Here is a 23,689-nt window from a genome sequence, read left to right on the forward strand (position 1 = left end):
GCGGGGGGGGGGGCTGCACCACGCCCAGCCGCCTTTGTCCCCGAGTGGCGATGTCTCCACGCCGCGCCAGGTACTCATTTGACCTCGGAGAAAAACCAGGACCGCTTCAGACATTTCATCACCATCACCACCCCCACCATCATCACACGTTCGTGGAGACAGGGAGGCAGGGAGGGTTGGTGGTCCCGCCAATGAGGGAGACGCTGCCGGTGCGACTCGCGCCGCCCTCCCGGACCGGGGCTACATAAGCAGCCGGTGTCGCACTGCGCCAGATGAACCCAGCGCTCACAGACGCTCATTGCGGCATCTAGTGAGGCAGCAGTGGTAGCGGGTCCAGAGGCGTGACGCCCGCTATTCGCTCTCTCTCTCTCTCGCTCTCTCTCGCGCTCTCCCACAGCCACTCGCTCCCCCCTTTGTTCTCGTGGCCGTTGAAGAAAGAAGAAGAAAGAAGGCAACGCAACAATGGTGAAGTCCGAGGCTTTCGGTTGTCTTCCGTGGTTTTCTTTGTGTCGATGATCGGCGCGCATCTCGGTTTGACTGCGAAGCGGAGCGTGGAATTTGATTTTATTTGACGACGACGACGACGGCGGCGGCGAGGATGATGATTGAGTGGCGTTCGATCAGGCGGCAAGTGTTGCTGTCGGAATGAGAGGAGAGGATAGAGCGGTTGATGACGGTGGCTGTCTGTCGGATGGGACGAATGCAAATGAGGGGCGGTCGAGGATGGAATGACAGACGGTGGGGATGACGATGCTGTTGATGATGTTGATAACTTAGCTTCTTTCTTTTATGGACAGGTGTTGGTTTCGAAATGAGCGTCCATAAAATGATGCTGATGATGATGATTAGGGGACGGTGTAAAAAGCTCACGATTCTTATCACCGGCAGTGGGTACTGGGGATACAATGGGAAACCGTGACAGTGGCGATGATCGTTTTCACTCGTAGGGCAGGAGGAGCCCGGCCTTAAGCCATCTCCGTCATCGGTCTTAGCAGTTCGCTTCCCGTTGAGTGTAGCGCTCACGCCGTTATACATCGTGGCAGGCCAGCTACCGGTGACTAATGCAATGTTCGTGTATGTCGGTCAAAGTGCCACCTATGCGTATCGTCTCATCTGTGCTCTAAGGTGGGCACCAACGTCTCTTCAATGTCTTCTCATCTCTCCCGACTCTATACAACTCAACTAAAACGATATTTTATCTAACCAGGTAAGGCCCACTGAGCTACACTGCCCTTTTTCAGAAATAATCTGGCCACAAATGATAGCTCAACGAAATGGCTTATCAGGTGAGAGATTTAGAGCAGCCAAATACTCTAAACGCACGATTCTAGATGTGGAGGAGAAACCCCGAAGGACCCGGAGAAAAATCCACGCGACCAAGATGAGAACACGCAGACTCCAAATATACAGCAGCAGGCGTCAGGTTCGGGATCGAACCCACGACCTCCTACACACACCAGGCGAGGTAGTTAACATCTCGCCACCGTGGCACCCTCTCACCATCTCCTCCACTTCTAACACATCTCATTCACACCCCCCCCTCCCCGTCCCACAGCGTGAGTGCATCTCCATCCACGTGGGCCAGGCCGGGGTGCAGATCGGCAACGCCTGCTGGGAGCTCTACTGCCTGGAGCACGGCATCCAGCCCGACGGGCAGATGCCCAGCGAGAAGACGATCGGAGGGGGGGACGACTCGTTCAACACCTTCTTCAGCGAGACGGGCGCAGGCAAACACGTGCCCCGAGCCGTGTTCGTGGATCTGGAACCCACGGTAGTCGGTGCGTGAGCGGCTGCGATTTTACATGGTGCACCCAAAAACACACACATATGCTACGCGTATTTCAATCGGCTGCCACAAAATTAAGGGTGGCTGGGAGGGGGGGAGGGGCACCGCCACGCCCTGGAGCGTGCGTGCTGTGAATCTCAGTGGTTTGTAAAGAAAGGCAAAGCTGATTGACGTTTTTTTGCAGAGTGCACCCATGCAGCAGACAGCCACGCCTTGTCGGGGCAGTGCATCGTAAAGTCGACCCATTTATGTAGCGCGAAGCTCGGTGGCGATTTGCAGAGGGCACCCATGAATGAAAAAGCCACGCCCTGGAGCATTTGTCAGAGTGTACCCAGCGATATATCGCCAAGCCTGGTGTGACATTTGTAGAGTGTTATCCAGTAATAAGGGGTCAAACTTCGTAGCGATTTTCAGTGAACCCAGGGGTTTGGAGGAGATTGAGCCCGATTGACATTTTGAAGAGTTTATCGATTTATTAGACATTCACGTCCAGTGCCGTACTTCAGAGGGTACCCATTGACATTTATATATAACCAAGCCTGACAACCGGTTGCAGGCAGGGCCGGATTAAGGCTTTAGGGGCTTTAGGGGCTGTAGCCCAGGGGCCTCCGCCAGCTGGAGGTCCTCCAGAGATGAAGTGAAACGTTATTTCATTCGTGAATGCCGAATTTTATTTGTTGTTAGCCTTGTAAAAGTAAATTGTATTTTCCTTTAACTTTGTTCTCCTTCTGAAAATATTACTGGGGGCCTCACAGTACCTGTAGCCCAAGGGCCTACAACATCTTAATCCGGTAAAGTCACGTAGGTAAAAAATGAAATTAAAATTAATAAAAATAAAATAAAAATCACGACGTTTCGGAGGCAACACAAGTCTCCGTCATCAGGTGGGACCGTCACAGCCAGATTTGCTGCATCTTGAGAGACGGGGACTTGTGTTGCCTCGGAAACGTCGTGATTTTTATTTTATTTTTATTCATTTTAATTTCATTTTTTACCTACGTGACTTTACCGAAAGAACTTAGAGTATGAATCCTTGCAGTCACGAAAGCTTCAAATCTAGAATCTTAATCCGGCCCTGGTTGCAGGGTGAACCCGGAGCTGACAAACGTCGTAGCGTTTTGTACCTAAAAACAGAGTCACGAGGACGTCTGTGAAAAAAGACCTTTACAGCTCATCGGATTCCTCCAGTGTAAATACACGTTCTGATTCGGAGTCGTTCCTGTAACATTTTACACAAGTGCACCCACACAAAAGAAAATCCTCCACGCCCAAGAACATGCGGAGAAATATAAAATTGCCCCACCCAGTCGAACGCGATTGGATGAGGCCCGCGAGGTTGTGCGTTTGGAACATGGCTCCCACGGTTTTGGGTGCACTTTGCAAATTGTAAATCGGACAAGGAAGCCGACACATTAATATCTACAATCATATGTATGATGCAACGTGTACAGCGTGTATAGCACGTTGTGTGTGACAATATACAAGTCGTTCACATGTAAATTCCTCGTGTGTCTGTATCCAACCGGTTCACAGTTGAAGCCACCGCTTTAAGTCGACCGGTTCTGTAATGGTAAACATGCATTGGCAAGATTTAATTATGTACTTTGGTAGACATTGTTCAAATGCAGGATGTTCTTTCACTATTTGTGATTGGTGTGTCTTTGTACATGACCCGGGCCTCTCCTAAGTTGACTTGGCCTCAAATGCGAATGGAATGGTCTGTGTAAATATCGGCATTGGGGGGATACATAGACGATCTGGAATGGTACTGCCACACCACACCCTCATGCATGTGTCAAGCCAGCTCGCTAATGGCACTTGATCTTACAGCATGTTGAAGGCTATATGGGGGATCTTTGTCTTTGTGGGAAGTGTTGGCGCAGTGGCAAGCACAATGCTCACGACATACACCGGTGACGAATATCTGAACCAGCCCTGCATCTCCCCTAGGTCGACTCAGCCTCATATGAGTACCTGATGTGGTGTGTAAACATCGCCAAGAGGGAGACAAAGGTGGCCGGGCGTGGTGTTGGCAACCCACCCTCTCTTGTGCCGTGCCGGCCTTCGTAGGTGCTACTCGCTAACAGCACTTTCCCCATTAGTCTCTCTTTACTTTGACGTGTTCCTGCATGTTGCTTACGGGTGTATATCTGGGCGTCCACCAGCGCGATGGTTGTATGGCGAACTTCTTCCACACCGTACGTAGCCAACCACGCCGATCGGAGGTGTTGCGTGTGTGTGCACGTGTTCCTCCTGCACGCGTGCGTGCGTGTGCAGCACAGTCTGCTAAGGCTATACGGGGTGGGGGTCTTTGTCTTTGTGGCGTACAGACGAGGTGCGCACGGGCACGTACCGCCAGCTGTTCCACCCCGAGCAGCTGATCACGGGCAAGGAGGATGCGGCCAACAACTACGCGCGCGGCCACTACACCATCGGCAAGGAGATCGTCGACCTGGTGGTGGACCGCATCCGCAAGCTGGTGAGCGGGAGCCGCACCATGCAGCGGGTGGGGGGGCAGGGCAGGTGTGGTTGGTGCACCGGCGAGGAGTTGTACACCTGCCAAACCCGCCGGGCTGCAAAGTGGACTTGGAGTGGCCACGCGACGATCTGGCCGAATTTCTCGTCGTAAGATGCCTCCGCCACCCGACAAACGCACTGAATTGTCGCGTGTGGCGGTGCCGATTGTGTAACCTCTCATGCAGCCGCGTGGGATGTTTGCACACAGTCGCCCGGATCCTGCTGCACGTCTTCCGTCCGTCATTTGACCTTCCATCTACGTTGTGAGCAACACATTTACTCATTGGGGATGGGGGGGGGGGCTGGAGCAGTTTTGTCTACGCACTGTGCTGTGAATCTCGCAACCAGATTTTGATTGCTCGCCACAGCTCTAACATAAGTGGCAAGCGTAATCCGAACCAGTTATGGGCCCCTCCATCACTAACTCTCGCTGAGCGGCGCGGTGAGGAATGGTCAAACAATCCCCCCCGTGACTGACACGCTGTGGGGAGGCTTTCATCCGGCAGTGAACATCTGTGTAAAATGAGCTTTACAGTTCATCGGATTCCTCCAGTGTAAATAAATATTCTGATTCAGTAAATTGACGGTGGGCTGTACGGTTTGTAAAAATTCGCAAAGGTGCGCGTTCATATCCCCCGAGTGAGCTGCTCCTGGAAAAAGCGGACGCTTAAAATTCCACATTTCCCCGAGTGCACACAATCCCTCGCCAGATGCCGAGACACATCGGAGCCGTCCGCAGGAACTCGTCGCTGGCTCAGCACAGATGGATGAGACGAAGCGAGTGATGTCCTGCAGCGAACGCACGGAACACAGCTGACGCTACAATGTCTGGAATGTGGGGGAGGGGGCAGGGGGGGTTAATCGCATTGGGGGCTTCGTGACTGATGTCCCAACAAAGGGGTTCAGTGTCCTTCCTGCACCCCTTCGCAGCTGAACGCAGCTAAGCAAGAATTCAGGCACATAGGCACGTGATGTTTTTAGAGCGCTAAATTAAAACATACGAACACAAGAATGATTAGAAACGAGAGGGGGCCCATTCGGTCCATCTAGCTCGTTCGTTTGTGAATAGCAGATCGATTCTGGAATCTCATCGAGGGGTTTCTTGGAGAATCCCGGTTAATCAGCGTCCACGCCATGTTTGGGCAGCTTGTTACACACCCTCCCACCCACCCACCATTCTGCGTGTAAAACACAATCGCCTGCCGGACGTGGTTCCTAAACTTTCCCGCCGGGCAGCTGCCCCCCTTCGGTCTCTGGTTTCTCGTCTCTGACGTTGAGCTCAATCCACTGGTCTTGATCGACTTGGGTCAATAATATTTACGATTTTGTAGACCAGGAATTAATGATCTAACATGCTCAAATGTACCCAAGGGGTAGGCGTTTACCGACGTATTTACTGGACGTTAGTCTTTAACTTTGTCGAATCGTTACAGTTTTGCAGAGAATTATACTCATACAGCCACGGTCTATACCCATAGAGTTACTTATGCATTATTTTAACCAAATGTGTTTTTGGCTTAAATACCAAATTAAAATAGGCACAATAGTTTGTTATATCATGGGGGGGGGGGGGCGTTGACAATGCTTTTGTGAAGCCCTCTTCGTGCAAAATGGACTAATTGTACGGCCTTACCATTGTCTGTCCTCGTGAAGTTTCGCGAAAACCATGGTGTACACCATTCAAAACCACTCGCGCAGAACACACCCACGGTCAAAATCATTGTGGTCGTCGATTGACAAACCCAGCCCCTGTGTAACACTTCCTCTTATATCCGTACACTCTTAACCGTAACCACGCAATAAGGGGGTTGACAGGTACATTCTGTCCCCTGCCAGGGAAGTGTGCGTGTGCGTGCCAAGTAGCCATGGAATTGTGTGTGTGTGCGTGCAGACTCCACACCGCTGACACAGTCGCCGCCGACGCTGCAGCGATGTGGTACATCAATGAGAGTGAACTGTGACGGAATCACCGATCTTGCTGATATTGCCCAATCAAAGGAAGGGGGCGCGTCACACCGTTGCTCGATCCATTGATCTATTGGCGGTGAATCGACCCAGCGATTAACCCGCAAATTACGATTAATCCGGTACTGTATTGTTGATTTTTGTTTACTATGGATCGACTGTGATCGGAATAGGTACAATTACTCTCGATTAACGATCCACAATACCATATATGGGCAATACACGCCCCTACCGCCAAAGCCACGCCCACTTTTCCCATATATGGGCAAATCTCTGATCGGTAATTTTGTCGGGCGAACGCTTTAATGGTTTTGCAACGCGCGCTGCTTGACGTCGCTATGTGACGGCCGCTGCGCAAATGGGACAGCCGATCACGTCACATGACACTGCACGAGATCCAGAGCTTCCTGCGGTGGCATCGTGTCTACGAACCGATCTGGAGAATGGCCACGATGGTTCAGCGGACGTCAATTAGGGAAAGGCATTTGTGTGTGCGCAGAATGTCACAGCTCGCTCGCTCTTGGTTTACGTTGCTGCGAGTTCTCCCTCGAGCGGTGCGATTACTGGTCGCACGCGGCGTCCGCTTGTGCTTTCCGCTTGCCACGCACAGCGCACTTTACACGCGGCTTTTGGAGAACTGAACTTGGTGATGAAAAGCAGCGTGTGCCGGTTGAACGAAGAACGTTTTCAATTGCTCCGCGCAGCCTGCGAGTGACATGTGGATCTGACGTCGTGGACGCGGGCAAAGAGCATGCGACAGAAGCTGAAATGTTGCTCGAATAAGCTTGAAGATGTGCGCACGCTTGGAGAAACACGTGGATCAGAGAACAAATGCATGTGAGAGACATCATACTGACTCTTAGTGAAAGGGGCTTGAGCAAGATGCATCGATTTAAAAACAAGTCTTGATTGAAAACTCATTTCTTTAGAACTGCTCTTTGTGTTAAGTTTGTTGTCCTTTTCCTGCATCTCCGATTATCATGGTTGGCTAAGTATGGTGCGAAATATGTTCGACATTCATACATAGAAGGGATGATGGCCATTGGTCGAGACTGGTGGCAAGGGATGGAACGTGACCTAGAGCTTCAGGAATGAGATGGAATGTGGCCTCACATTATTGTGTGGGATGTCAACGACTTGAGGGGGTGGTTGACCTGCACTAAATAGATGATGACCAATGATGATTATGTCTATCAGAGTGAAAGCGGTTGAGAATCCCAAACGTGTTTGACTTTCTTGTCCTCTGCCCGGTTTTCTTTGTGTGCATGCGTGCACTCGTGATGCAGGCGGACCAGTGCACAGGGCTGCAGGGATTCCTGATTTTCCACAGCTTTGGGGGCGGCACGGGCTCGGGCTTCACGTCCCTGCTCATGGAGCGCCTCTCCGTCGACTACGGCAAGAAGTCCAAGCTGGAGTTCTCCATCTACCCGGCGCCACAGGTGTCCACCGCCGTGGTGGAGCCCTACAACTCCATCCTCACCACCCACACCACCCTGGAGCACTCGGACTGCGCCTTCATGGTGGACAACGAGGCCATCTACGACATCTGCCGCCGCAACCTGGACATCGAGCGCCCCACGTACACCAACCTCAACCGCCTCATCGGCCAGATCGTGTCGTCCATCACGGCCTCGCTGCGCTTCGACGGCGCCCTCAACGTCGACCTTACGGAGTTCCAGACCAACCTGGTGCCCTACCCGCGCATCCACTTCCCGTTGGCCACGTACGCCCCGGTCATCTCGGCCGAGAAGGCCTATCATGAGCAGCTGTCCGTGTCCGAGATCACCAACGCCTGCTTCGAGCCCGCCAACCAGATGGTGAAGTGCGACCCGCGGCACGGCAAGTACATGGCGTGCTGCATGCTGTACCGCGGAGACGTCGTGCCTAAGGACGTCAACGCGGCCATCGCCGCCATCAAGACCAAGCGCAGCATCCAGTTCGTCGACTGGTGCCCTACGGGCTTCAAGGTGGGCATCAACTACCAGCCGCCCACCGCGGTGCCCGGGGGAGACCTGGCCAAGGTGCAGCGCGCTGTCTGCATGCTCAGCAACACGACGGCCATCGCCGAGGCCTGGGCTCGCCTGGACCACAAGTTCGACCTCATGTACGCGAAGCGCGCCTTCGTGCACTGGTACGTGGGCGAGGGCATGGAGGAGGGAGAGTTCTCGGAGGCTCGTGAGGATCTGGCCGCGCTGGAGAAGGATTACGAGGAGGTGGGCGTCGACTCGGTGGATGGCGAGGGCGAGGAGGAAGGAGAGGAGTACTAGAGAGGTGGAGCTCGCATGACGAGCCGGAGGAGGCAAAGGAAAGAAATGCCACATGCCACATTTCTCGGACCGACAGTAAACCTGGCACGAGCGACGTGCCCAGTGGCGCACGTGATCATGTCGCTGTTGTCGGCGCCGCGCCTCCGCGCGGTTTCCGTTGTGCACCGTCGCTTGCCGTATGTCCAGAGTGCCAGGCTGACGTTCGTTAGGCGTGAGAAATTGTCATGTGGCTGGGCTCGACGATGTGAAACGAAGCAAGTGAAATAAAGAGAACCAATCGTTTGTTTGTCTTGTTGCATGCGCGTCCTCCGTTATTTTTCTCGTGGGCATTTTTGGGAAACTGTGGTGATTATTCCAGAATTCGGATTCAGGTCGAGTCCAGGAGCATTTTAAGGACGAGCGGGAAGTACCCGGCGTTGCCCGGACGAGAAAGACACACACACATCGACTTACACACACACAGACATCCACCCACACACACAAACACATGGACTCACACATACATAGACTCACACACATTGACCTACACACACACACATATGCACTTACACACACACACATTGACTAACACACACACACATGGACTTACACACACACATGGACCCACGCACACACATCGACTTGCACACAACAACCGCCATTCGCCACTAAGTAGTGGTGACATCACCACGACGCTTGTGCCAGGCTATGTGCACCTTGAGACCACGTGAAGTGTTGAACGCCCGCTGGCAGGAGGTCACGGGGCAGACCCAGGTGCCACGGGTCGACTGACTGAGATGACTGGCTGATGCACCACCTGTGCCCCCTACTGTGCCAACTTGCTGTGCTTTAGCCACCCGGCGTTCCGCTCGTTGTTGTGAGCGTCGCTCCTCCGCCCCCCGTTGTTGTTGGAGGGCGACTGCCTCCAGCTACCCAGCAGCGTCTTTCACGAGCCTCCTCCACAGAGGCCGATCTTGACACCGCTGGTACCAGTCATCGGCAAGTCCACTCAGCTCCACGTCCTCCTGTACCAGGCGCCGCGTGTCTCAGGCGACATTGACGATCTTCTCGACCGTGAGTTAAACGAAGTTGTTAATAAAGCCGTTGTTTAAAAAAACACTTTTTGAAGGAGTTTATTAATAAAAGTTTTCTCCTACAACATTAGAATGCAGCGCCACATTAAGTACGCACTACAATGACAATCGTTTAAAGTGATTTGAAGCGTGTTTTATTTGCAAAATGGAAATATGGTTTTGGAGGGGGGGGGGGGCAGAGCTTGGTGACGTCATATTTGAGGGGGGTCTGACTTTTTGTGACGCGTGTGACGAGGGGGGGAGGGGGGGGGGGTCAAAAGACGGCCAAAATGGCGTGACGTCATTTATGGACGGCCCCATACGCAACTGCGCACAATTCTGAGTCGCTTATAACTGGACTCAGACTATTGTCCTATCATCGCATAGAGTCCCTGGCACGTAATAATATGCTACTCAGTGGCAGTGGGGGTCGTAAAATGCCGATTTGTTACTAATACACCCCAATGATCCGATCGAAATGAGGGATTTCGAACGCGTGCGACTTGGTAGCCCCCCCCACCGAACGCGTGTCAGTTGGTAGGGTGGAGCATGCGCGAGCTAATAAATAACCAAAACAGCACTGAATCGCTAATTAAACTACTTTAGAGGTGACGGACGCGAAATCGGAATAGCGCTGGTTCAGCACGGGGCTTGTGGCGTGGTACCTGGATACTTCGTTTTAAACCCCGCGGTTTGCGAACCAAATCCCTCGCAAGTTTCGGCCACACAGACACAGGCAGACACACAGACACACACACAGACAGACAGACAGACAAAAAATGCCTTTTGTAGGTAAGATTTAGTTCAATCTTGATTTGAAGCTTTCGTGACTGCAGGAATCCATACCCTTTGGTTCTTTCGGTAAAGTCACGTAGGTAGAAAATAAAATAAATCACGTTTCGGGCGCAACACAAGCATCCGTCATGCTTTCCCACCTGATGACGGACGCTTGTGTTGCGCCCGAAACGTCGTGATTTAATTTATTTTATACCTACGTGACTTTACCGCAAGAACCAAAGAGTAAACATTTAGTTAATCGTTGCATGACTGGCGTTCACGATAAAGAATTCTCTGCTGTGACGTCACAGAGAAAGTTGTGACGTCAGAGCACTGAGCACGCTGTGATGTCATAAGTGAATTGTGCACGCTGTGGCCTCGTTGCAAAGCGCGCGCGCGCTGACACGAATGACGTCGTGCGCGTGCGGGACCAGCAGAGGGCACTCGCTGCCAGCTCACGGGAGATGGGGGCCGTCCATAAATGACGTCACGTACCTAGGGGGGAGGGGGGGGTCAGACATTTGTGACGATGTGTGACGAGGGGGGGGGTAGTTTGAGAAATGTGACGTCACATCAAAATGCGCGACTTTAAATAAATGTAGACAACGCGTTCTACTTAATTAAATAGACTTTTTAATACATGTTTTCTCCTACAACATCAGAGTGCAGCGCCACATTAAACATGCACTACAATGGCAATAGTTTATAGCGATTTGAAGCATGTTTGATTTTTAGGGGGGGGGGCAGAGCTTTGTGACGTCATATTTGAGGGGGGGTCTGTCTTTATGTGACGCCGTGTGACGTGGGGGGGGGGGGTAAAAAAAATCGTCCAAAATCGAGTGACGTCATTTATGTACGGCCCCTTAGCAATAAAAAACACAATGCCTAAGTTCCACATTTCTCTCCTGCAGCACCTTCTAAGCCGCGTTGGCTCAATTGCGCGCAGAGTGTGTGGACTGGCCGTTCATCGTTCAGTGTCTCATTGGGCAGAGTCGGGGCTTTGCTTGAACCCTGCCCGACGTTGGTTGGCGAGGAGCCTTCACCAGGAGGCGGTTTTCATTCACAACTTCACGACGGCGGCGGCAGCAGCAGCAAGACGACGACGAACCTGCAACGGGAGCGCAGGTCGCCCTGGCAGTCAGCCCCCCCCCCTTTGTTGGCGATGGGGGCATCGGCCACGTTTTGGTAAAAAAAAACGTTGAACGAGACGGCGCCATGGATGTCCGACGTTTCGCTTCGCGTGCCGGCAGCTTTTATTCGGCAAAGTGAAAACACATCGGAGAGCTGTGAAGCACAACCGCGATTTAAAAAAAAAACACGATGCAGTCGGGATAATGTGAATCAGGTGCGGTGTCTGATTTCTGAGGAATGCCTTTGTTTTGTGTGCCATCTCATGCGAAGATTGTGCACAGGCAGCAGTCGCATCTGTGAGGGATGGCGATGACTTTGGACGACTCTCGTTCAGCGGTGGGATCGATCAGAAAACCCGCACGAAAGTTTCCCGTTTGCTAAATACAAATTCATGACGAACCACATTTGAGTCGCTCTGCTGCCCGGGTGACGCTAGGAAGTAGGTTCAAGTGCATTCGGTTGGCACCACATGCGTCATCTCTGGCACAATCCCGCAGTTTGCTGTGTCGGTAAACCGCGCCCTTGATGCGGTGTCAGCGATCTGTCTTCTGCACGATTGGTCCACCCCCAACACGAGAAACTCCGAGGGCAGACTGTAGGGGCAAGTGCTGTTAGCGAGCACCTATGAAGGTCGGAACGGTACACGAAGGGGTGGGTGGCAAGCACCACGCCCGAACGCCTTTGTCTCCCCAGTGGCGATGTTTACACACCGACTATTAATTTGAGGCTGAGTCGACCTAGGGGAGGCCCAGGACCGATTCGGATAATCGTCACTGGGTGTTGGCCGTGAGCGGGAATCGAACCCGGGTCGCCGGGTTCATAGCGCGGCGTAGCGTTAACCGCTACACTACAGCTCCCCCAATGCGATAAATTCCGAGGGCAAACACACACACCTGATGATGATTGCTTGTGTTACAATCGAAAGGTCGTATGCTATTATTTAATTACATTTTTCTTTCTACGTGACTTTACCGAAAGAACCAAAGAGTATTTAGTCAGTGTCTGGTGGACAAATTCTTAAACACGGATGGAGGAATCAATGAGTGACGTTCATGGGAACGGTTACCATGGGAGTAGCGATACAAACGTGATCAGGTGGCAGCTAATCGTTGGACTGCTTTACATGACAACGGGATTACAACTTTGGCCAAATGTGTCTTTGGGTGACTTGTATTAAGAGTATGCTTTGAGGCAGAACTCAGGGCTTTGGTTCACTTGGTGGCTGAAAGTCACTTTACAATCACATTTGGTGGAAAACAGCCAAAATCCAGTTTTTTAATTTCGTATTTTCCATCGATTTCTGCCAACACCATCCCAGAATTCTCCAACTGTGCCCGGCACAAAGCATAAAAAGTGTGCGTGACCTGAAAATAACAACGAGGAGAAAAAAATGGTGGTAGTAGTGCTCACATGATGATGGCAATGATGACGATGATGTTGGAAACAACGCTTTCAGCTCCCAGTCGTGAAACGAACCAAAGACAGACGCGAACGATGTTGAGGACTCAGTTCAATCGATGATGCAAGTCTGTCTGGGTTGTTGCAGCAGCCTACCTTCCTGCACAAGGTCACTTAAGGGGAAAATATCTGCCCGTAGTGTTTGCTCATGCGGGGGTATGTTGGCACATTGGCGTGTGGCTCACAGCACACGGTATTTATCAATGTCCTCACAAGAGAGGGCATTTTTTTTTGTGAATTGTGCAAAATCACCGACTGTGCGAATTCAATGATTTTCGAACGCACGTCGGCAGGTGAACGTGTTCCGACATGAACGCGACACGCGCGCGCGGGCAGTCGACGACATGCCCACGGTGCTGTTGGCTCGACACATCCCCTCGCTGCAGGCACGGGCACGAGCCGCCACTCAATTATCTCCGTTCCGGTGGGGCGTTCCAGGGGTTTCGAGGCTCGGCCGAGCCCGCGAACCAACGTGCGCGACGGTGGTGTCACGAGGGGCGATGATGACCGACGGTTAAGAACAAGGGTTGAGCGCCAATGGAGGGCACGCATCGCCTTGGAGGCCGTTCGCCGAGGGAGACGGAGCGATGAAATTGGCTTGTGTGCGGCTGCTAAGATGGATGTTACATCGCAGCATCGTGGGGGGGATGGGGGGGGACGGCTTGGAGAAGCCCTCATCCAGCAGTGGATTGATCATGGCTGATGAAGATTTTCTGTTCGGTGGAAACGGATGAACTTGAGTCGTCTTGCCCCTTGTCATCTCCCTGGCCGCTTAGCACCGTGGCCACATTGAGGGCTTCGTTCGGTCACATTTATTGTTGTTGTTTCGCACGTTGTAGACTTTAAATATGTTTTTTAATGAAGGCCCCACTGAGACGGGAGGGACACGTGCCAGCAGGACACACGTCTGAGTCTCTTGGATAATGACCCATGCTACAGAGAGCACCGTCTGTGTACGGAAACCAGTGCTGCATTCAAATCTGGTGCCAGAGCTTTGTTCACGTTACAGGCACGCTCTGTCTAAATTCTAACTTAAGGAAAGGTGCATTTTGTATGATAATTTGCAAATGGGCTATGAGCATGATATTGAACAGAGAGTTGTACTTTAATAAAAGTTAGGAAAATATGCATTTATAATCTAAAGGTCCCAGACATCTCCATATAAGATATATCGCCAATAAGAACAGTACCGAACATTTTGGTATTGGTTCAAGCAAGCTTGATTGTTGCAACTGGTCTATAGTTTAATTGTGTTGAACCGTGCTCTCAGAAGGTCGTGTGGCTATTGCGACGTGTACCAAACATGTTCTACGTGGAGGGACAGATACGTGATGGAGGCGAATTGCCTGCTCAATAATTTGAATCCATCATTGGGTGATTAACCAGGCCATTGTCATGGATCCACCTCTAACAATCGCAGCAGAACTCTCCCAGCCACTGTGTGCTCTTCCTTCAGATTCCTGGCAAAACCAGAAACAGTAACAACCATCACGATTGTATGGATCGGTATGGGTTGGACTCAGGGATATCATAAGCGCTGCTTAGGACCTTGACAGAGACATCGGCCTCCTGAGTCACTCAGATAATGTGTAACGTTAGCCACGTCTATCTGACCTTCATCTGTTTGGCCTGGTCGTGATGCCACACATCATTTTCACTCATAATCGCAATATTTTGCGTTTGTATATCGAGTCACGGCCACCATCTCTCATCAGATGATAAAGTGAGTGCCACTTTGTGGCAGACTGGATTTCACTACGGCAAAGTTGATTTAAAAATAATACTGTCGTAATGATGCAATATATAACGTGCACAATATTTCACGAACTTAAATGACCATGACTGTGAGTTTGCAGACCACCTCCCAGTGCTTATTAGAGCATGGAGTCGTTTTCACTTAGACTGACGATCTTGATACTATGTATAGAAACACGCAAGGAAGCCACACACACATGAGTCACAGTGAGTGACTCTCTGTATGGTTAAAAATATATCACAGATCAAACAGTGCACTCATATGTTGTACTTTGCAATATCTTTGGTGACATGGGGCGGAGGTGGAGGGGGCAAAATCTAGTTCTTAAAATGAAATCGTCATCCATTTCTCCACTTCAGCAATTGATTTGGGTGTCAACTGAGTGTATCCCACACGCACACAAGATCGCAAATGAATTGCAAGCGTTACATTCATCAGAAAATATGTCATTGGGCCGGGATGGGGGGGGGACTTAAATTGCACTCGCAGTGAAAATGAATCTCATCAGGACCGCTGATAAATTAAAATACCGGCCGCCAGTCAAAGGTTGAAGACCCCACGACACACGATTGGTGACCCCGAGAGACAGGTGGCGGGAGCGTGGCTCTCAGCAAAGCGCGACGCTTCGTGAAACGTTGGGTCGTTATTTTTAGGTTTGTTATTAAATCGTGACCCACGCTCTCCCCCCCCACCCCCCAATGTCACGTTTCTGTGGCAAAGGCAACGGTCACAAACCTCTTCACGTACCTCGCACAAAGCACGCGATATGCCGCGGGCTCTGAGCAAACAGTGATAGCCTGCTGCCTTGCTCTTGGCATGCCCTCGGCGATGGGAACGACTCGTTGCGAGTGCCATGTGGACACTCCGTGTTGCCATGAAACGTGAAAAGTTGCACGTGCACCATTGGAACGTCATTTGCCAGTAGGAAAATATGATAATAGTTTTTTTTACCATTTTTTCTGGCAACAAAACTGACACCTTTTTTTACAAGGAGTCATGTTTGCATAGACCACAATACCTGCAGTCGGAATGCAAACAAAAAACATAACTCTGATAGTGTATGCAGGGTAAAAAACCAATTATCATATTTTTCTACTGGCAAATGAGGTTCCAATGGTGTAAATGCTTACCCCGAGCTCTCATACTCTGATGGTGCATTGTCTTTCAGTTGTGCGCCTTTTGGCGTCATCTGGTCCAACACCATGTGAGACTAGGCTCTAAGGAAAGCTGTCTCGGGTGTGGACTAATCAACGTCAAGGACATTGCATACATTATCAGAGTTATGTTTTTTGTTTGCATTCCGACCGCAGGTATTGTGGTCAATGCAAACATGACTCCTTGTAAAAAAGGTGTCAGTTTTGTTGCCAGATAGAAGGGTAAAAAAAACAATGATCAAGTGGCACGTGGTTTGGAGGCAACTCTGTTGGAGTCCACCCGCTCTTCAACTTGACACACGCACGCACCGACTTTCGAATTTTATTCCCCCCCCCCATACTCAAGTGAAACATCTATTGTTGAAAATGGTATACGTCGATTAACTCATCACAGTTAGCCCTTTGTCATTCCACTGCTGGATGAAGGTTTGTCTGCCTCCCGCCGTGTCGATCTTTCGCGAGTTTTTTTGGTTGGCCATAACTTTTCTGCACGAGGGTTACCGGGACCGTTTCAGGTATCACTCGCCACTGACGTCAGCCGTGGTCCGAAATCAAACTCGGGTCGCTGAGTTGATGTCGTGTGTATGTTGAACTTCTGTCGCACCGTACGTAACCAACAGTGCTCATTGGAGCACTACACCATTCTCACAATAGCGTTGCAATTAAAACACATTCCTGCGGAGGGAGCTGGTAGGAACGTTGGGTTGATCGGTCAATGGCCTGCAGGGTCAACGGCGGCGTGGTGTATTCCGCAAATATGCCCGACTGTGAGGGCGGGCACAAGCCGGCGTGAGTAGGTTAAACGTTGAGTTTTATAAGGGCACCACGGGGTGACCAGCCCCTCCCCACCCCGCCCCGCCCCACCACTCCCACCCCCCACCCAGCCCCTCCCCACCCTCCCCACCCAGCCCCTCCATCCCCACCCAGCCCCTCCCTGCACGACGGACGGACACAATAATCCCCTGTGGGCTGGTGGAACCAGTGGGTTCCTACCAGTACAAAGCATACCTTTAAAAACTGTTTGGCTGAAGACCACTACGCATATAATATTTGAAACACCCCCTGACTTTTTAGAATGCTGAAAATCACTTTCACCTGCGTAAGTGGAATAATTTCTCTTGTAACCCCTCTCAAGCATGGGGATGCGCGAAATCGTCGAACAAGCAAGAAAGTTACGTTCAGCGAGTATTGTCGATTTATAAGGCAACGAGTCTTCTTTAAAACCCTAACACAAGCGTCGCGGTGGGACTGCAGCTATGGTGGCCACATCTGAGGTATGGGGCATATCACGAGAAGCGGAAGATCTCACAGTGGCAGAGGAGGGGTGAACTTCGTGAAAGCGCATTATCTGGAGTGATGGATTGTTACGCAGCTGACCAAAGCCGGAACGTTTCATGTGCCCCGGGAAGACTTACAGATTACCAAGGACAGCTTCCTCAAAGAGAGGACGATCCTGGGAAAACCATGACAGGTAGCAAATCTTAACTGCACATGTGACAATGCCTGAGGCTTGTTTATGGAAACAATTTTGTCTAAAACTCCGTATTTTGCTTTCAACCCGCATTGAGTAGAGCGGGCGGAATGCAGGCAAACACAAGGATGGCTTTGAAACGAGGGCGACCGTGACCTCACCTGACTCGCGACTCTGACAAACCCAGTGTGTCTATGTGCAATAAAGAAGGGCCGTTGCTCCAACCGTCTCCCATTTTATATTGCACATTTTAAGGCGGCGGTGTTTGTTGACGAATCGTCCTTGTGCACCACTGCCAATGCAGCAGCATTAGCAAAATAATAACAGCATATGGAGCAGACGCCACTTTCTGTCTCCGCACCTAGGCCTCACTTCTGGAAGGCAGTCAGCAAGAACATGCAATTCATAATGTATAGAGTGTGCAATAAGCTGGCACACACACGCACAAAGACCCCCAGTATAGCCTGAACAGACTGCTGGGGTCAGCACTGCTAGCGAGCACTGCTGAAGGCTGGTACACGAGGGGGCATCACGCCCGGACGCCTTTATCTCCCCAGTGGCGATGTTTGCACACCTCACCAGGTACTAACTTGAGGCTGAGTCGACCTTGGGGAGGCCCAAGAACGGTTCAGATAATCGTCACCGATGGTGGCCGTGAGCGGGAATCGAACTCGGGTTCCAAGGTTCGCAGTGCAGCGCCCTAAGCGGTTGCACCACCGCTCCGCACGCAGACACACGCACACGCACTCATGTGCACACGGCACACAAAAAGAGCCAAAATAAATAAACATTGAATGTGTCAACAAAAGCCACCTTCAATGGACTGCTTGGACGAGCTTGTTAAACATTTGATGACCTAGAGTCCATAGGATGAGCCAGCACCACTCGTGCAACATTACATCACACCGGCAGGCATTCCTGCTGTGTCAGCAGTCCGATCGGACGCGCTATATATGGAAAAGCTCACTGCTGCTAGCCCAGCCGCCGTGGCCGTCACCACACTGACACCAGCGCTTCACTGCCTCTGCGGGATTAACTTCGATTGTCGCTTGCTTGTCCACGTGGCCTCCGAAACGCGATCACATAAAACCGACCAGGTCTTCGTGCCTTATTTGTATTAATATAAATCAAGAGACCGCTGCGACAGCTTAAATGGGTTTCACGAAATACGTGCGGGTTATTTTAAAACACATTGCATGTAAAAATGTTAAGCAGTTTTAGATTTCTAGATTTTTGTTGCTATGTTGTCATAATTAAGATATTGCTGGGAGACTTGCGACGATAGGCTGATTGGCAGGCCAGTTACTCGACAAGTAACTTTATAAAACACTTATAGGGATCCGTAGGCAAATGTGACTATGCTCAACCGATCCGTACACATTTCCCGTCCCACTCCTCGTGATACAGCAACCACTTCACTCTGATTCACTGCACATGTGGGTGAAAGTTCACTCACTGCGCGAGGAAAGTCGTACATTAATTCCCTTTCATCAGAGCCCAGGGTAGAGCGGCAGATGATCACAAACCACATCTGGTTTAAAGCCTCGCTGAAGTTTTTTTTTCCACTTGATAAGTTATCAATTTCCAGTGTTGGATCGCATGATCGCATCCCACCGTCAGCAGATAACTATGGGGGGTAAGGGTCGCTTAACACGCATTCCGTGAGTGCGGAGGCAGCTCTTGCCAACGCTGTGTTTGGGCCACACACTGACAATGTTATTCATTAATCCATGTATTTATCTAGCTCCTGTCTGTCTATGAAATCTAACAGATTTGGCGGTCGATAATAATTATTTTTACTGTCTCCCCACAGTTGTGGCAGAAGTGTCCCCTTCACTGTGCAATGGGTCATCGAGGATATTATAATATTGCTTACAAAGAGTCAGGCACCATCGTTATCATCATTAACCATAGTCATTCCACCGCTGGATGAAGGCCATCCCAAGCCACACGTCCACCTTTCGTGAACCTGTGACGTGGCAATACATCTTGGCACCTGCACAAGAGCGCTTTGTCAAAGTCCCAAAAATGGTAACAAAAGTCATTACCATCCCGACAGAACGGGTCACGTGTAATTTTGTTTCCAAAGGAGATATTAGTGGGTTCTTGTTTAGTTAAATGATGGATAATAATTTGGCATTGCACATGTGGTCCTCGTGCACTAAACTTGTTCTTTTTTTATTGCAGGATAGAGATGAGCTAAAAGTATCGATATATCGGTAACATAGATGTTTTGGGTCGGATATAAACGGCGTTTTGACATCAATTTTGATCCCTTCGATAAACATCGGAACGTCGATGTTTGCCTTGTGATGTTTTCCATTCGATGTATTTTTCATGCCGTCAAAAAAGTGGAGATATACAAAATATTCCGACGCCAGTCCAGCCAACTTAATGTTCGGCTCTTTGAACGTGAAAAAAGTCCCTCCACAAACGTCGTTGACACGCGCAGTAGGTTATGTACTGCAGATAGATCAACAGTTCATGTTCAGCAGAGTAGACCTACGTTTGCTGTTGGTTTAGTGTCCTGACATTTGGGCCACCCTGTATACACTTGGCAGGTGGGGTTGCCGATGTGGCGATGGGGACGGCGGGGGGTGACCACTTCAGGTCTGTTATGGAACAGGTCACGTTGCAATGCATAAGTTGATCAATCATTCAAGAGAGTTACCTTATCGCATCATTAATTTTGCATTGGCCATATAAATAAATGCATAAATCATGAGCACGATAATTTACCCAGAAAATGTGCACCGTTGGGCCAACATTGGCATGCGATTGAAACCGTTGGACCATCCTTGGCTCCACGATGGCCCAACGCTCCAGCACAGATGGAACTCACAAGTATTGCAACATTAGCTCAAGGATTCAAGGGAGATGCTTGCATTTTGTGTGGGCGGGGTGAGGCGTATGGGAAAGGGGGGGGGGTGTCACCTTGGCGGGGGGGGGTGGGCGATGTCGAGCCCCCCTATTCGCCAGGGGGCAATAGTGAGCTGGTGTCACTACAACGGAGACCGCTCACAAACGCCGCTACCATGGACAGCGCCCAGACGCGAACAGGCCCCATTCGTTGTCGAATCCTGCACCTCAGTACATCATCTCGTCGTCGTTATTTATTTATTCACCAGGCGGCGTTTCGTTGACGCTCGCGACGATTAACCCAAACCTATTCCATATGCAGTGCTAAGTTAAACCAAAGTGACCAATATACCACCGGCTCCTTGCTCAAAACAGCATTGGGGGCAGAGGTTGGGTGGCTGCTCCTCTGAGATGGCGTTCCTGAGCCACTGATGACGACGTCACGTTCGTATAGCGGGGCTAGTAACTTCAATACGTGCTGCGGTTCATTTCTCATTTGCTGCATTGCTGACATTGGCTGAAGTTTATAAGCATCCAGAATTGAAAAGCGATTGGTAAGTAGCATAAAGCGTACATTCACCCGTAACAACGCGTGGGCTACGGTGAAACTATTTAAGGGAATACATGCATACTTACATCTCGAGAACGCACCGATGTAGTGTTGTATTGGTACAATCGCTCATTACGGCAGGGGTATCCAGCCATGGGTCGTTGGACTCTTGTTTGTATTTACGTTGAATGCATTGAACACCGTACTGTAAGTGCTAATCTTAGGTGCGATGGAAAGACATCACATTTAACACAAAAAGCAATTCTAAAGAAATTAGTTTTCAATATAAATGTATACGTGCATAGCTCCAGTGGCTTCCTGATGTCGGAAGGAAGAGCGTTCCAGACGGCCGCAGAAGCACGCAATGCAGCTTCGATGGTTAGCCAAAAGCCACAGCGAGGCTGACCGAAGTTTGCGTGATAGTTGATGCTCATTGGCCAGATCGGCAAGCTATTCTTCATTACGGCTGGGAGTATCCAGACGTGGGTCTTTGAGTAGCGAATACAAGCTTAGATGCACTGTTGAGGGAGTACACTCAGTGGTGAGGGGTCAAGAAATCAATATTATGAAAATGGACCGGTATTTTAATTACAAAAACAGTGGTCGTGGTAAAGACATATTTCACGAGTGGAACAGGCAAAAAGCATCGATCATTAAAAAAACTAAATATTTTAAGATTGTGGCAGTAGGCGTTGGAAAGTGTATCAATGGAAAAGCACGTGCATCTGTCGATGCGATTTTGCGTAAAAGTCATCCAAGGTGGCCCTAAATCAATTCGAGCAGTGCTCTGAGGTTTGCGTCGTAAGTAAGTTCTACGTATTCCCGTACATCGGAAGGGGTCACGATGCATACACATGTTCGGCTTACACCGACCAGGATGGCCTCATTCCCTGTGAACTCTGGTAACATCTCCTGGCCGCCTCACAGCCCTGCAGGTTATCATTCGTGTGTGATGCTCCAACGCCTCCACTCCGACATGCCGCACTACAGACGCATCACCACCGAGACTCCTCCACACCCTGACAGAGTCGACTTTCGTGATTGAGGCGTTCGGGAGGAATATAAGTTTTGATTCTCGATTTAAAGCTTTCGTGACTGCGGGGATTCATCTTCTTGGTTCTTTCGGTAAAGTCACGTAGAAGGGAAGCAATAAAATAATAAAAATAAAACATAATAAAATAATTCTCACGACGTTTCGGCCACAACGCAAGCAGCCGTCCTCAGGTGAAGAAACAGGTCTGTCGAGAAGACAGCATCTTCTCGACAGACCTGTTCATGGTAGCTACCGGGGGTACGATCTAAAAAAAAAACTACAGAGCAGACAGCGTCTTCTCGACAGACCTGTTTCTTCACCTGAGGACGGCTGCTTGCGTTGTGGCCGAAACGTCGTGAGAATTATTTTATTATGTTTTATTTTTATTATTTTATTGCTTCCCTTCTACGTGACTTTACCGAAAGAAACAAGAAGACTTTTAATTCTGTTTCTCTTTGACATTGTTTTTTACCTGAGCTTCATGGTAACTACCGGGGGTACGATCTAAAAAAAAACTACAGAGCAGACAGCACAGTCTCTCCCTGAAGACCACTCGAAATCGTCCACTGGCTGATGCCCATCCAAGATCCAAGGGAAACCTGCGAAGAGCAACCCTCTGAGTGAAAACGCACAAGGACAATCTTGAGGTCATGGTTTGGTCACGGTGTAGCCATCTGTGAAATTTAAAGATCAGAACTGGATTTCATTCCTGTTTGTTCTGCCAATGTGATGTTGACCTTGTGAAGACATCCAGAGGTATATGGATACCTAATTAAGGCTGTAAGTCACCTAAATGTTCGGTCCTTAACATTCTCGATTCACAGCGCAAGTCCAGGAGAGGAAATGAACACAATGCTAATTTGTTTTCCAAATTTAATTTTATTCTCATGTCATAAGTAAGTGGTGCACTTCACCTCCAGATGACCATCGAGATTTGTTTGGACAATTAAACAACTCTGATAGCATTTGCAAAGATCAGGGTTAGATTTGAAAGTGGCACGAGAAAATATTTTACAATCACTGGAATTGAGAAATGAGGGCATAATCATACATTGAGATCGCATTTTCATCTCTGATTTGCTGATGATATAGTCGTTATAGCAACCTATTACATCAATGAAACTTAACCCGAGGACATTATTACACTTTGCGCATTGAAGGTTGCAAAGATGGCCTCAAGATAAATAAGTACAAAAAGACAGTCACGTACAATGAGTTTGCGAAACCAAAATAAATAATTAGTGCAGTGGCACAAGAAGGAATATTTATACCGAGAGGGGGTTAATAGAGGCACTGGGTCTGTACAACAATTGGAAAAGGGTCAAATGACAGCGGGATGGAGTGCTTTTGGAAAACTAATTTTGATTATGAAAAGAAACGTAGCAATGTGCCTAAATAATACACATTTCACTTGCTACATATGACCCTTGGGTTTCGGCAGAAAGAGAGAGAGAGGGATGCACATATTAGAGATATACTGATGACTGTTAACGACATTAAGTGGGCTCGGGTGGGACACATGATAAGGGATGATGAATTATGGACAAACTGGTGACAGAATGACAGCTAAAGGAGAAAAAAAGACAAAGCTCCCCCGTATAGCATTTCCATACGTTTTGGGACAAGAGCTGTTAGCGAGCACCTGTGAACGCCTGCACGGCACACGAGGAGGTGAGTGGCCAGTACCACGCCCGGCTGCCTTTGTCTCCCTAGTGGCGATGTTTACCCATCGCACTCAGTACTCATTTGAGGCTCAGCCGACCTAATCGAGAACGCACCCAAGAGGACACCCACCGTGGAGATGAAGCAATAACATAAGCTGATGTGAAAGATGGTGATGGTGTGGGCAGGCCTTCATCCAGCAGCGGATTGACCATGGCTGATGACGACTCTGAATGATATTTGAGTTGACT

General features: G+C 49.8%; 1 protein-coding gene across 1 annotated transcript; it reads left to right on the forward strand.

Moving 5' to 3' along the window:
• Positions 1-259: 259 nt before the first annotated feature.
• On the forward strand, positions 260-8,817 carry LOC144728411 (tubulin alpha chain-like). Its single transcript, XM_078607835.1, has 4 exons — positions 260-465; positions 1,556-1,778; positions 4,117-4,265; positions 7,555-8,817. The coding sequence occupies exons 1-4, from the start codon at positions 463-465 to the stop codon at positions 8,533-8,535; spliced, it is 1,356 nt and encodes a 451-aa protein (XP_078463961.1). The 5' UTR covers positions 260-462; the 3' UTR covers positions 8,536-8,817.
• The last annotated feature ends 14,872 nt before the right edge of the window (positions 8,818-23,689 follow it).

This window comes from Lampetra planeri, chromosome 2 (assembly GCF_965212315.1).
Source record: "Lampetra planeri chromosome 2, kcLamPlan1.2.h2, whole genome shotgun sequence".
NCBI classification, from domain to species: domain Eukaryota; kingdom Metazoa; phylum Chordata; class Hyperoartia; order Petromyzontiformes; family Petromyzontidae; genus Lampetra; species Lampetra planeri.